Here is a 15,563-nt window from a genome sequence, read left to right on the forward strand (position 1 = left end):
AGAATGGGGAAAATTCCAGTGCAAAGCTGTTTGCACACGGTCACTTCATATGAAGAGAAAGTAAAGACGTGAGCTAGACTAATCTCGTAGGCTAAATGTTGGCCGGTGACGTGAGTACTTTTTCACTATGTGTTAACTTTGTTGCCTGATTTAATTAGGTTTCCAGGCAACCAAACCACCGGACTGAGCAGCACGCTTGAGCTTTTCATTTATATCAGGGGTTTTCAAAGTGTGGGAGAGTCAGACCCCCCTCAGAGAGCAAATAAACAACAGCCCCCCCCCCTACAATTTTTGTTGTTGTTATACTTAATGTTCCATTCGTATTTAAAAAAATGGTTGTTGTACACATTTTTTTTTCTTTTACACATTTTAAACATCTGTGCTTTTTGAAAACATCTTTTTTACACATTTAAAACATCTGTGCTTTTTTAAAACTTTTTTTTACACATTTAAAACATCTGTGCTTTTTTAAAAACATCGTTTTACACATTTTAAACATCTGTGCTTTTTTTAAAAAAACATCGTTTTACACATTTTAAACATCTACTTTTTGAAAACGACATCTTTTGTACACGTTTTAAACATCTGTGCTTTTTAAACATCTTGTTTTACACATTTTAAACATCTGTGCTTTTTGAAAACATCTTGTTTACACATTTAAAACATCTGTGCTTTTTTAAAACATCTTTTTTACACATTTTAAACATCTGTGCTTTTTTAAAACCTCTTTTGTACACGTTTTAAACATCTGTGCTTTTTTAAAAAAACATCTTGTTTTACACATTTTAAACATCTGCTTTTTTAAAACCTCTTTTTTACACATTTTAAACATCTGTGCTTTTTTAAAACCTCTTTTGTACACATTTTAAACATCTGCTTTTTTAAAAAACATCTTGTTTTACACATTTTAAACATCTGTGCTTTTTTAAAAAACATCGTTTTACACATTTTAAACATCTGTGCTTTTTTAAAAAACATCTTGTTTTACACATTTTAAACATCTGTGCTTTTTTAAAACCTTGTACACATTTTAAACATCTGTGCTTTTTTTAAAAAAACATCTTGTTTTACACATTTTAAACATCTGTGCTTTTTAAAACTTTTTTTTTTTTACACATTTTAAACATCTGTGCTTTTTTTAAAAAAAACCTTGTTTTACACATTTTAAACATCTCATAGCATCATTAGCTAGCACCTCTTGGCAGACAACACACTGTGTCAGTGGAACATCTTCAGATCCAGTCCATGAAAATCCAAACTTTAAATAATCGTGGTCATACTTCCTTCTTTTTTTGCTTGGCCCAGACTCTGTCTCCTCACTCACTGTAGCTTTAGGTACTAAAAATCGATCCTTTGTCTCTGGCAAAGGCTAGCTGAAGTTCGCTAAATGTCCGCAATAGTAACTTATTCTGGTTTATGTTTCCTCACGTTGCTGATTTATAGTTTGTCAACCCCTTTGATGTTTAAATATGGTGGTATTATTTGTCGTGTGTGTGTTTTGCAGTATTTGAAGAGGAGGACCAGTTGCTCTGGTGTCCTGACGTGTTGTCGGAGAAGAAGGTGGAGGACTACCTCAGAAAGGCGCTGTCTCACGCTGCAGATGTTAGCACAGAGCACTCTACATGTGGAGGACACGTACGAGACAATGAACAGGTTTATAACTGCACAGAGCACAATTTATCGAGTGACTTTATTCAAGCGTTATTTATCGTTCCATCTCAAGCGAGTCTCATATCATTGGACATATATTTCCTGACTGACCCAACATCTGTCTCTTTTTAGGCTTTATATGAGCTTGTGAAATGTAACTACAATACGACCGAAGCCCTAATGCGATACTGCAGTAATCCTAAATCCTCAAAAGGCAAGTTTCCTCACATTACACAAAAATGTTGTGTCCAAATCGTTTGCAAACACGAAGGTCGTCCATCACTTTTTCTGTGTTATGTAGAAGAGTCGTCGCCATGGTCTGAAGAAGAGTGTAGAAATTTTGAGCATGCGCTACAGATTTATGAAAAGAACTTCCATCTAATTCAGAAAAACAAGGTTGGTACAAAGTTTTAAAACTGATGCTCATTCTGTAAGGTTTTGCTAGTTTTGGGAAAATTCATGGAAAAAAAAAAAAACCAGTACTTTTCTGTAACTAATTCCCCTTTACACTTATCATTTTTAGGTCCCAACGAAGACCGTGGCAGAGTGTGTAGCCTTTTACTATATGTGGAAAAAGTCAGAACGTTTTGACTATTTTGTTCAGCAGAACCGATTTGGGAAAAAGAAATATAGCATTTACCCTGGTGTGACGTAAGTAAATCATATTGTTGAGAGTAAATTATTATTGAATATTATAGGAAAAAGTCCTTGTGAACATTTAACAAAAATATTACAGCAAATTCTAAAAAGTGAAAGATGGCTAATGGTCATGACTTCAAGCTTTTTGATTTGGAATAAATGTTCATTTAAAAAAAAATGCCAGTATTTAATTATAGGACTATTAAACTTTAACAGGGCAGCACGGTGGTGTAGTGGTTAGCGCTGTCGCCTCACAGCAAGAAGGTCCGGGTTCGAGCCCCGTGGTTGGCGAGGGCCTTTCTGTGCGGAGTTTGCATGTTCTCCCCGTGTCCGCGTGGGTTTCCTCCGGGTGCTCCGGTTTCCCCCACAGTCCAAAGACATGCAGGTTAGGTTAACTGGTGACTCTAAATTGACCGTAGGTGTGAATGTGAGTGTGAATGGTTGTCTGTGTCTATGTGTCAGCCCTGTGATGACCTGGCGACTTGTCCAGGGTGTACCCCGCCTTTCGCCCGTAGTCAGCTGGGATAGGCTCCAGCTTGCCTGCGACCCTGTAGAACAGGATAAAGCGGCTAGAGATGATGAGATGAGATGAATACATCATATCCAGGCGGCACGGTGGTGTAGTGGTTAGCGCTGTCGCCTCACAGCAAGAAGGTCCGGGTTCGAGCCCCGTGGCCGTCGAGGGCCTTTCTGTGCGGAGCTTGCATGTTCTCCTCGTGTCCGCGTGGGTTTCCTCCGGGTGCTCCGGTTTCCCCCACAGTCCAAAGACATGCAGGTTAGGTTAACTGGAGTTGACCGTAGGTGTGAATGTGAGTGTGAATGGTTGTCTGCGTCTATTGCCGCTTTTCCACTACCAACGCGGCTGAGTTGGGCTGAGCCGTGCGGTGCTGAGTTGGGCTGAGTCGAGCTGAGCGGGGCTGTTGGAGTTGCATTTCGACTATAACCGCGCTGAACTGTGCTGGCTGGAAGTGGGTGGACACATTGGGTGGAGTTAGCGAAAGTGGGTGGACGGCACGTAATATCGTTAGGCGGCGCAAACAGTGACATCAGTGACCTTTTAAGCGGTAGTCTGACGACCCGGATAGTAAACAATAAACATGGAGGACATGGAGTCGTTAGTGTTGCTGGTCTTGGTGCTGTGGCTTGTTGTCACCGACAACGCCAACAGATACTGGCAAGAGCATATAGATGAGGCGAGGCACATAAGGCTTCAGAAATTCTCGTAATTCGTAATTCTTCTTCCGTGTTTACGGTGTTTACAGATCCCAGCGTGCTCGCAGGGTGTGTGTGGGCATGTGAGGACACTCCTCCTCACCAATCAGTGCACAGGGGAGTGTCTGCTCACGCCCCTAGCTCCACTCGGCTCGGTTTGGCTCGCTTCAGCCCCACTCCAAAACCGTGCGAGTTTTGGGTGCTAAGCAGGGCTGAAGCGAGCTGAGTCGTGCTGTTCTGAGGTAGTCGAAACGCGAGCCGTGTCGGGCTGAAGCGAGCTGAAAAAGGGTCGTGGAAAAGAGCCAAAAGTGTCAGCCCTGTGATGACCTGGCGACTTGTCCAGGGTGTACCCCGCCTTTCGCCCGTAGTCAGCTGGGATAGGCTCCAGCTTGCCTGCGACCCTGTAGAACAGGATAAAGCGGCTAGAGATAATGAGATGAGAATCTAAATTTAAAGCTGTGTGTGTTAGGAACATTTCTGTAGACAGTCGGGGCTTCCTGTTGCTCTGTGGTCACCGGCCATGGTACTAGCAAAAAGTGACAAAACGATCTGGAAAAGCAGATGTTTTCATGACACCTACATTAGCAGGAGGGGACAAAAAAAAAAAGTAGTGGGACATACAGTCATCCATAGCAGCAACAAATAAACAGCTCATGATGTAGAGAGAGAATTTTTTTTTAAAATAATAATCCTCTACACAGTAGTCAGTCATGTTTTCCTCCTCAGAGACCTGATGGACCGGTTAGTGGACGAGGCAGAAGGTCTGGCAGTGGACAGCTCTTCATCAGTGTGCTCCGGTGGAGCTGGAGGAAGAATGGAGGTGTCTGCGGAACAGCAGCTCGGCCTCCTCAACACAATCACCGCCAGTGACCTCACAGGTGAGTGAGGAAAGCATGAGCAAGGTTTTGGAGGAGTTTATCTGTGCAGCTTATGATCTAGTGTTTAGAAGGTGAATTTTGGACAGTAGGCATCAGATTTAAGATCTTTTAACTAAATTTGGCTTTATGCATTTACAGGCATAAATCCAAATATCACTTGTCCTCTTTTAACTATTGGCCCACTATTAAATTATTCTGTGAAAATCATAATTTCTTGTACTGATTAAAGGTAGCATGCAAAATCTGCTTCAAGTTACGTGAACTCTTGCAATGCGAAACAGCAACGGTGAGATTTCAGATGCATTGGGGTGCTCCTTCATAGAACATCAGATTCAAAATGGAGGAAGCTCATCGTAGCAGAGGTTCCACAACATTTTGAGAAACTAAATGCTTCTTTTAAAAGAAAAAATAAATTCTTTGGCACTTTTATGACTAGTTTGTCGAAAAAAAAAAAATCTCTCCTGATCTAAGGATCAATCTATAGAACCGGTCTCCAATTTCTCTTTGAATGTACCCATAGTTAAAAGCCCTAGAATAAAGATCAACTAAAACTGCACTGGACAAAAAAAATCTGCTGATGATCCACTCATCACTCTCAGCATCGAGTTTCCAGTGGTGCTACAAACGCGTTCCTCCCGCCGCAAAGCTGCATGAGGCCAATCTTTACACAAGACATAATCCCAGTCGATCTTTAGATTTTTTTTTTTAAAAACATTTTTACTTTCCACTCTGTCATCTGTTTGTATCTTGTGAGCACCAAAATCAGTAATTGTTTTCTGAATTCTGTGGATATGATCAAACGTACGTGATGTAGAAACTCTGCGTTGTCAGTCAACCTGCTACGACACTTTTCTACCACTAGGGGCTTTTGTATACACCTGGCCAGGAGTGTGTGGAAATATACACACAGCTTCATAAACCCCATTCAGAGCATAGAAATGTGTGTACACAGGGGCGCCTGCAGGGTTGAACTGTAAGGTACGCACTAGCGGTGTAATCCACCCCCCCCCCAAAAAAAAAAAAACGCTTGCGTGCTGCAGTTTCTATGAAGAGTCGATCTATAGGCTTATACACAAAACAACGATAGAACTTTAACTTGAAATTGAACAATAGCCTTCCATGAACACAGGCTGATATTTGAACAATGTATGTGAACTACACACGACAATAAACAAACTCTTTATAGCCTCAATTAGAATCTAGTGAACTTGCTCAGCACTACCGCACGCACGAGTACACACAGACCTACACCACAAGCGCAGTCCTGTCCCCAGGCCACCAAGCGCTAGGTAAAGGCGCACCCAATCACCGAGCAAAATTGTGCCTATTTAAAGTTAATTCGTCTTCTACCTGTAGCGTCGAACTGCCTCGGTGATAGCGGGCTGACTCGTGGCTCATTAGTAAAGCTATCTGATGGCTCATTTGTCAGCAAGGTGGAGCAACCATCTACTTCTGATCGTAAGGGACATGGGGAGATTTAGATGTTCTTATATGAAATTCACTGGATGTATGGCTAGTTTCAAACTCAGAGGTAGATGAAGGCAATTCCCTCAAAGGAACTGAGCTAGCATCCAGCTGCAGCGTACTGCTGCTAGGTTGCGGAGGAGTGGAAGCTGCCGGTGCCGTGTTACTAGCTGATACTGGAGAGGACTGGCAAGCAGATGACACCCCTGGATCACTGCTTTTGGACTTTTTCGTAAAAGTCTGAAACAAGCTCGTTTGTTTCAGGGTTCGTTTACTCATTTTTGACTCGCTTCTCAATAAATTCTCGCACAAGCTCTGACTACTGACGATTGTCTGTCTCTGTTTCTCAAAACTGGAGAGAATCTCAGTGGTGCAAGAAAAGTATATCTGCATTGACCAATGAGCTTTCTTGGTCACGCACACCCCGCCCACTCCTGAAGCACACAAATGCGCCGGCACACACACACGTGTCTCTCTCTCTCTCTCTCTCTCTCTCTCTCTTTCTCAAATTATGTTGCATTGCCAAAGCATTCAGGTAACAATTATAATTTAAAAAAAAAATCTCTCTCTCCCCAAGGTACGCCTAGTGCGTACGGCCGTACGCCTGGCGGCGCCACTGTGTGTACACATGGATTATGTACAGAACTGTGTGTACGCACAGTTCATAGTTGGTCTGTGTTCAGTTGGTGGTCGTGTGAAAATGACTGCACGGTGCTAATCTGATGTTGAAAGACGATTAGGATGGACACGGACATTGCTGTGTAAGGAATATAAAAGCATGCCTGCTCGTATTAAAGGAAAATCATCAGTAGGGTGGTGTCTTATGGCCCAGTGTGAGAACTGTATGTTCCACTGTCTTTTATTCCTCTTATACCTCAGCAATTTGCAAATATAAGCAAGTGTTGCCAGGCAAAACAAACCTCGCCCGGTAGCACTTATGATGAATATGAAGGAAGATATCACGAAAAAAAACAGGTACCCTATGGGTACATGTGACTACTGCTTATAAATAAAGTAGTTTTCTGATACCATGTCCATACAGTGAATATAGCATATACTCTGTGAAGCAGTAACCACAAAAATGAAGCATAACCCAAAAATGAACAATTTTTAAAAATCACAGAAGTAAAATATACCAAGTGTCTGTACTTTTATATTATTCGACTCTTACCTCTCTGTTTTCAAAACGGAGACCTCTGAACCGAGGTGGACATACACCATACGCTGTCACCATGACCGAAACTCTTATTTCCCGGAAATGGCCCGGCGCTAGAGCTCAGTGGAACGCACTTTCCCTCTGTAATAAGCATAAACATGTCTGAAAGCGATTTCTTTAGTCTAGTCCATTTATTTCGAATAGTGAACCTAATTGTATACACTCACCGGCCATTTTAATTGCAACACGTGTATGCGCATGCACAGTGTGTGATTGTTACACTCTTACAACATGATGACATAGTGGCTAGCGCCTCTATATGAGGCAGTAGACACAAAAAAAAAACAACTTTGACCTTTTTGGTGTCCTTGACCAGATGACCCTCGAAATGTTGGAGGTTTTATTTGAGACCAATGCACATCTATCCTGAAAGTTTCACGAAGATTGATCCAGCCGTTTTCCCGTAATATCTTTAACAACAAAAAAAAAACAAAGAAACCCGACCGAAAAGAATACCTCGCCCCCTGGTGGGCTCCTCGCCTGGCTAACGCGACTTCAAAGCTCTCCGAGCTATTGGTCTGGCCAAGATATTAAGCCCAACCGTTTCCCAGAGCCCGTGGTTGACCCGCCTCCCTGAAATGCCTCAGTTTGCTACTGGTCGAAGCCAGAAAAGGCTGTGACGAAGCTTAAACCAATCACATCACTCTTTCCTCTGACGTATGCGATGCGACGGGGCTAACTGGTAGATTAAACTCTTACCGAAGCCGGTCGGGAGCAAGGCGAAAACGTCCTTCCTTTCAATAAATACCTCCAGGGCTGCTCTTTGCTCCGTTTTCAATGAGAACTTCCCGTTGAATGCTTTCAATACAGCATCTATGCGTAATAGATGCGGAAGCGTGAATGAAGCGCTTCCGGCATAGATTCTGTAAACAATCTATGGCTTCCGGTCGCAGTTCTACTACGTCACTGCCTTGAACACGCCTCTACCCAGGGCCGTTGGAGATGCTCAAAGTTGATTGGTTCCCGATTTTTCGGGAGCTTGGAAGAGCTGTAGATAGCTTGCCTGGCCAGACTAAGCTTGCAACAGGCCCTCGTGTTGCGTCACACTTAGGATGGGCGGGCCCAGGCTAGTGGGCTCCGTCCTGGAGGTAAGAAGTGTGTGTGTGTGTGTGTACAAATTAAATATTTTATTTATTTTCCATTAAGTCCTCATTTTTTCACTTGTGTTTAAAGGGCACCTGACAGCAAAATTATGTTCTAAAATAGGTTTCTGTAATAAAACTACAAACACCACTGATGACTTTCATGATAGAACTAACCACCAACAGAACGAAACTCTTTGTGCGCAGTTGCGTCAGTCTGGCCAAAGCACCAAGTCGCTGTCAGTGGCCGCCATATTTGCCGTGACGTCACATGCAGAACGACTGCTCGGCCTTCAAGGCAGCTATGGCCGACGAAACAGAGCGATTTTCTGACCAGTCTTCAGAAACCGAGGCCCTTTTTGAGGTTGACACTGGACATGTCGGATTACATGAAGACGAAGCAGTGGGTGGCATTTTGCCTTATCGTTCTGAGCCGTATCTGGACGATTTGCCTGCAGAAGGCGAGATTTCCGACTCGGACACAGAATACATGTGAATAATACCTCAGACTTCATTCAATCTGTAATTTGTGACAATATAACAGGATTACTACATATAATAAATATTTTGGAGTATCTTTCATTATATTTCCGTGACCAAAGGCTCTGTATACAGTTCAGTAAAGTTGGAAAGATATTGGCAGATTCGAACTTCCAGGATCAATAACTCTGTTAAGTGAAACATTGTTAAAACACGCATATTTTCAACCGTAGTAAGAGAGACAACGAGCTACAACCTATTACTTTCATCAAAACGAGCCATCCTCAGAGCCACACCAACATTATTAGTGTTTATGTGCAGCCGGCTGTGAGAGCAGCGCGCAGGGACCGTCTACAACGTGCAACACCGAAAAGAGACGTTACAAAAAAAAATTCAATAACTTCACTATGATACAGTGTAGTGTCACCAAACTCACTACACACTTCATTGATCTCCTACAGATTACACTACAACACTTGGTTTGAAAGAGAGGCATTTTTCATAATTTCTGGGAATTTTTAATAGGAATATTAATCAATAACTTCACTATGATACAAGTGTTGTAGTGTAATCTGTTGATGAAAGTTTTTGATGAAAGTTAGGTTGTAGCTCGTTGTCTGTCTTACTACGGTTGAAAATATGCGTGTTTTGTGTTTTAACAACGTTTCACTTAGTTATTGATCCCAGAAGTTCGAATCTGCCAATATCTTTCCAACTTTACTGAACTCTGTATTAGGGCTGGGCGATATGGCTGAAATCTGTATCACGATATAAGTGTTTCATATTGGTCGATATCGATAATTATTGAAACATTTTATGACCTATTTAAAATAAGGACCAGGAGGGAACAATACTAAATTCAAACATTTATTTTAAACTTAAACTTCCTCTGACAGCCAATAAGCAAGGAATGTCAACACGCATGTTCAATGTTACGATCACAACAAAAACTGAGCAATTATCAATAATAACGTGCTTAAAAAACTCAAGTGTTATAAAAACATGAGCAAAGTGTTAAATGTAAACATAGCAAAACCTGCTATGTGAGAAGGACTGTCATATTTTTAATTTTTTACTGCAAGTTTAGTGCAAAAAAAAAGTTCACCCTCTGGTGAATAACATTTAAAAACTAGTGCTGTCAAGCAATTAAAATATTTAATCGCGATTAATGTCGCGACTGTCATAGTTAACTCGCGATTAATCGCAATTTAATCGCACATTTTTGTCACATGAAAAATCATTGTAATTCTCTTATCAGCATAAAAAAGTGAATGGGCTTGCTCACCGTTCGAACTACGGGGGTACTCGGGGGATCCGAGATCCCCTGAAACAGACATGAGATCCCTTGAAAACATGATTTGGGAAATGTTGGGGGGTCTCTAAAATATTGGCAAAATGATGTTTATTGACATAGCAATCGTGTGTAACGGGAAGCATTTGCATATCTGAAGTGAGCGCGCGATGGAGATCCGCGCTCTGAGACAAGCGCAAGCACACACACACACACACACACCCACCCACACACACACACCCAAGGGAAAATAAGGAACCCCCCGAAAATATCGGCATAATTCGAACACTGGTTGTACCAAGGTTTTTTTTTTTTGTTTGGTTTTTTTTTTTTTTTATTGCAGAGCATAACACGTCTTGTCACAGCCACTGCAAAGTGGGGCTGGAGCCGCCGATGGGAAAACGAAACCTAAGCCGAGCACCGTGGCTCTTCGGGGGAGGGCAGAGGACTCTGGCTGTGCGGGGCGTGGCATCATGTCACAGAGCGTTAATCTCGCAATAAAAAAAATTATCGCCGTTAAAATTGAGTCAAGTTAACGCGTTAATAACGCGACATTTTTGACAGCACTATTAAAAACACAAAAATATGCAGTGCTTTATAAACATAAAAGAAATTGAGTGAAACTGAGGTAGACTTAGACTATTCTTAAACTATTCAAGTATATTTTCATTGAAGGTTTAATAAAATAAAAAGTGTTTTGTAAACATAGAAGAAATTAAAGTAAAACTGAGGTAGAGTTAAGACTTTACATCTGTAACATCTGACCTTACTGACTTTATCCACAATTTCCTCGCTCGTTCCGGCACTCATCTTTCTTTTCTTGGCCACGCTGTTTCTGGAAAAAAAATAATAAACACGACCACAAGACAACGAGATGGCGCAACCAAACACGATACTGTTACATGATTGGCTATCAGCGTGTCACTCCCTATGTGTTGCTAGGCACCAGAGGACGAGTGCCTTTGCTCATGCAACCAAGCTTGCTTCGCAACAACAGTTGATTGAAAGCGGACCTAAACCAGAGAGGGCTCTGGCTAACGCTTGTTTCTTGAAAAAAAAAAAAAACATTCTATCGAAACGTTCTATCGAACGCATTTTCTATTGATATCAAGTATGTGTCTATCGCGATACGTATCGTTATCATTTTATCGCCCAGCCCTACTCTGTATACTATAATATTATGTATATGTGAATAAAACCTCAGACTTCATTCAATCTGTAATTTGTGATGAAATAACAGGATTACTGCATATAATAATTTGGGAGTATCCTTCATTAAATTTTCGTGACCAAAGGCTCTGTATACTACATGTAAATAAAACCTCATATTTCATTCAATCTGGTCATGTTCATTAGGGCTGTAACGATACACCCAACTCACGATTCGATTTGTATCGCGATTTTTGACCCACGATTTGATACGCCCACGATTTTTTTTTTTTTTAATGTTTTTTTAAAGTAGTAAATTTGACTTATTAACATTTACTTACTTACATTAACTATTTAATAACAAATAATTCAGACCACTGCAGAGAATGAGTAATATGTATGCAAAAATGAGCAAATGTATATCCAAAGATTGTTTTATTTCTCAAAATAATACTGTTGAGCCGGAAGCTTTGATTTTTCGGTTCTGAAAAAGTCATTTTTCCAAATTGTGTAAATCCGTTAAGATTTTTTTTGGGGGGGTGGCTCTCTCACTGTCTCACTCTCATAGGGCCAATGATTTTCTGTGATCGCGGAAAACATGGAAATTACGGAATTTTTATGGTGAAACATTGCTCGCGTGTCAAAATGTAACTGCCGCAGAAGGCTTCCGCCCAAGCAGACATGCCTTCAGTGTTGCCAGATATTGCTAACGTTTTCCACCCCAAAATATGTTCAAAACCAGCCAAAAAGCACCTGAACCTGCCCAATCTGGCAACACTGCATGCCTTTCCGGTCAAGTGATTGTGATTGGCTTGTGGCACACGTAGCCAGCCAATGAGCTGCTTGTTTACAGATTCGCTCCCCGCGTCGCAACCAGAATGGCGACCGCTTAAAAGAAATGAATGCTCTGCCAGTGGCGAGTGTGGACGTTGCGTGACTCACAGAAGATTGTCGCAGGTCGGCGAAAAAACGACTTACTAATAGATATAAAAAAATAAAAGTAATTTAAGTAAGTTTAAAATGTAATTTAAATAAAAAGTAAAGTATTCATAAATTGAAGTTTGGAAGCGCCTCTGTTTTTGGGCTGAGAAGTTTGAAAGGGTGTACCGTGATTCTGCCTTCTTGTATCGCGATACGGATCGTGGCTCTGCGTATCGCGATTTCGATACGCATATTGTTACAGCCCTAATGTTCATGAAATTCCTACTTTACGCTAATATCGTCGGTGATTGGAAATTTTAGATGATAGACTGATTTTATACACAAAGCTATCCTGACATCATTTCCTCCCAAGATATGGTCTGTTTTCAAATGAAAATATAATTTTGTTGTTATAAATATTGATACTTACACAAACAGTTCCGGTGTCCGGCGCACTTTGTTTTGCCCACTCTTCGCGTCTCATGGGATCCTTGGGAAAGGTATACAGATTATACCCGGCTTCCCTGGTGTTGGAGCAAAATCCAGCCACACAACGAGCAGGCATATTCACCAAAATAAACGACTCGGACGCAAAAATATTCACTTGCAAAGCACTGGTGAACAACGAGAAGTTGAGAAAATGTCTGTCAGCTGTTCTGTATGTAACGTCATATCCGCCTTCTTCCTCGGCCGTGGGTTGGCTCGCCATGATATCGATTTATCTGCGTGGCGGGCCATTCAAAACCATGTTTGTTACTATTCTGTCGCGCGATGTGTGAAGTAAATGTCATTTTATTCAACTCAATATGGCTCAAATTAACATGTTTTTTGCGGTCAGGTGCACTTTAACGTTATGGAACAATTATGGACAAGTTATTGACCTATAAAGAGGCTAGACGTTCCTGAGAAACCGCAAACGCAAAACCTTCAGGCTTGAAAACTTTTTCACTTTTTTCAGCCATTGAATTTTAGATTTGTATTATGTGACGCATCAGTAATACAAGTCCCTGTGAATTAACTGCTGCTATATAAACGCAATATTAGAACGAGTGCATTAATGGCACTACTTGCACAACTGTCAAAGCTGCTGTTATACAAATTGCTTCAGACTCTTACTGAGATTTTGGCTAGATAGTTCATAATTTTGCGCGTTCTTGAGAATAAACACTTCCAAATATTACTGTTAAAAGCTTACTCGGTCATGTCACCTTTTTTCTTGCTGCAAGAAATCGCTAAAGGATAAACCGGTATAATTTTTCTGGACAGTTCATTGCATGTTGTACAAATTTGATGCATTTTATTTATTTTTAAATGTCTAAGTATATGGTAGGGAAAAAAAATCCCTGCACAAACCAGCAGCACCCAAGTACATTTCATCACAGATGAAGCCTTTTTTTGGGGGGGTGAGGAAAGCAGCTATAGTCTTTTTTTTTTTTTTTTTTTTTTTTTTTTTTTAATCTGAAGTCTTTTTATTGTATTTTGACATAAGACAAACATACAACAACAAACCCCGACCCACCCAGTCCTATCGCACCACCACTTTAAAAGTAAAACAAAACCAGCAAGACAACACAAAACAAAGCATTCATACAACATACAGCAGGTTCACAGCGGTTTACGTGGTGCATATTATATCGTACAGAGTGATACTTCCCACTGCTATAAATAGACATTCAAATAGGGAAAAGAGGAAAAAAAAAAAGGGGATAACTAGAAGTAAATAAAGAGTAAATTAAAAGGAGGACCACATTCACAGTAGGATTTATATCATTACAATGTCATTAGAATCTGTCTTTTCAACTAATGTAAGGACAGGTTGCCAGATGTGACAGAATTTAAGGTTATTACCCCGTATATGATACCGAATTTCTTCAAGTATCAGATAGTACATGACATCATTAATCCAGTGTTGAAAAGTAGATGGGGATTTGTCTTTCCATTTCCTTAATATAATGCGTCTGGCAAGTAGTGTTGCAAATGCTACAACTGTTTTGCCCAGTTGCCTATACGAAGTTCTTCAGGTGTTACTCCAAAAATACTAACAGCTGGAGATGGTTCAATATTAACTTCTAAAGCTCTGGACAAGAAAGCAAATACTGAATCCCAAAACTCAAATAGCTTGGGGCAGCTCCAAAACATATATGTGATAGTGTAGCTGACTCGGTATTACATCTGTCACACGTTGGGTCAGTGTCAGATCTGATCCTCGCCAGCCTTGCTTTTGACCAATGTAACCGATGAACCACTTTGAATTGAGTGACAGTATGTCTTAGACAGATTGACGATGAGTGTATATTTTTAAGAGTAATCTGCCATTGTGTGTCTGATACATGTGTTAAGTTCCTCCTCCTATTTGTGTTTTAATGCTGTTAAAGGTTTCAAATTATCCATATTAAGTAGAGAGTACACTGTTCCTATTGTCTCCTTAATGTAAGGAGGAATCTTAATCAGTTTATCTAGAAGACAATCTGTTGGTAATGATGGGAAGGAAGGAAGGTGCATGGAGACAAAACTACGGAGTTGCAGATATCTAAAAAAAAAAATGAGAGTCGGGAATGTCAAAATGTGTTAGCAGCTATAGTCTTTCTATTTTAATTTGCACGAATACCCCTTCTGACAAGTTCCAGTTTTATTTATATATATATATATGAAAATCTGCTAATGGGTAATATGTAACAAATCATGTCAAAATTCATATTCTTTTATTGAAAAATTAAACTACATCATATTAAACTTTTATTTTATTAAACATATTAACAATTGAAAAGATAATCACACTGGATTTTCAAAAAAATCATCTGCGAAGTTATCAAATCTACGCTTATGCATGTTATTTTTTGACGGAAAAAAATGAAGTATTTTTAGGTTTTTTTTCTCCTTATTTTACAAAACTCCATGCATATAAGAATGAAATAATCAGGTTTTTACAATACTTAATGGAAAATATCAAAGATCTTTCCAGAAAATGAGAATATAATTATTCAAGAAACAGGTGAAAAGATTCACGACCAAGAGCAAGGCGATAACTTTTCTGTTATCACTTATGAACCGACATAACACAAGAATTCATTGTGAAGAAATCCTCATAACATAACAGTAGTAACTTACTATTAACATTAAGGATTGGAAACAGGACTCTGTGGAACAATACAATATTAAACACATGTGGGTTAGTATACTTATGCATGTTACTTTTGACGGACATAAATTACCAAAGATGAATTAATTGAAATGTACTCTAATTGCACTATAAGATCTGACTAGGGAAAGAGGAATATGAATATTTAAGTAACAGGAGAAATCTAAGACTAAAATTATATAGTAAAATTCATAAATGAAGACTACAACAGGAGTATTGCACACAGCCGGAACTGTCTGATAGTAATATGCATGCACCATAAAGTAATAAATGAGACTTAAAATTTGGATTACAGCCATGGAAACATATTTCTGGGCCATCAATCTCTTCCTTTTTCCAACAAGTCCACTTAAAGCTCTCTGACTCCAGAAGGAGACCTGTCTGACCTGTCTGACATGGTGACAAGTACACCCAAAACAAATTTTATTTATCTTCAATTGGG

At 40.1% G+C, this 15,563-nt stretch overlaps 1 protein-coding gene across 1 annotated transcript in view; it reads left to right on the forward strand.

The window, feature by feature from the left end:
• mier3b (mesoderm induction early response 1, family member 3 b) overlaps positions 1-15,563 on the forward strand; it is a 36,083-nt gene that overhangs the window by 16,835 nt on the left and 3,685 nt on the right. Inside the window, exons 8-12 of the mRNA XM_060932314.1 lie at positions 1,505-1,653; positions 1,783-1,864; positions 1,952-2,046; positions 2,174-2,301; positions 4,228-4,379. Of these exons, the coding sequence (XP_060788297.1) occupies positions 1,505-1,653; positions 1,783-1,864; positions 1,952-2,046; positions 2,174-2,301; positions 4,228-4,379 (606 nt within the window). The remainder of the gene's footprint in view (positions 1-1,504; positions 1,654-1,782; positions 1,865-1,951; positions 2,047-2,173; positions 2,302-4,227; positions 4,380-15,563) is intronic.

Source organism: Neoarius graeffei, chromosome 10 (assembly GCF_027579695.1).
Source record: "Neoarius graeffei isolate fNeoGra1 chromosome 10, fNeoGra1.pri, whole genome shotgun sequence".
NCBI classification, from domain to species: domain Eukaryota; kingdom Metazoa; phylum Chordata; class Actinopteri; order Siluriformes; family Ariidae; genus Neoarius; species Neoarius graeffei.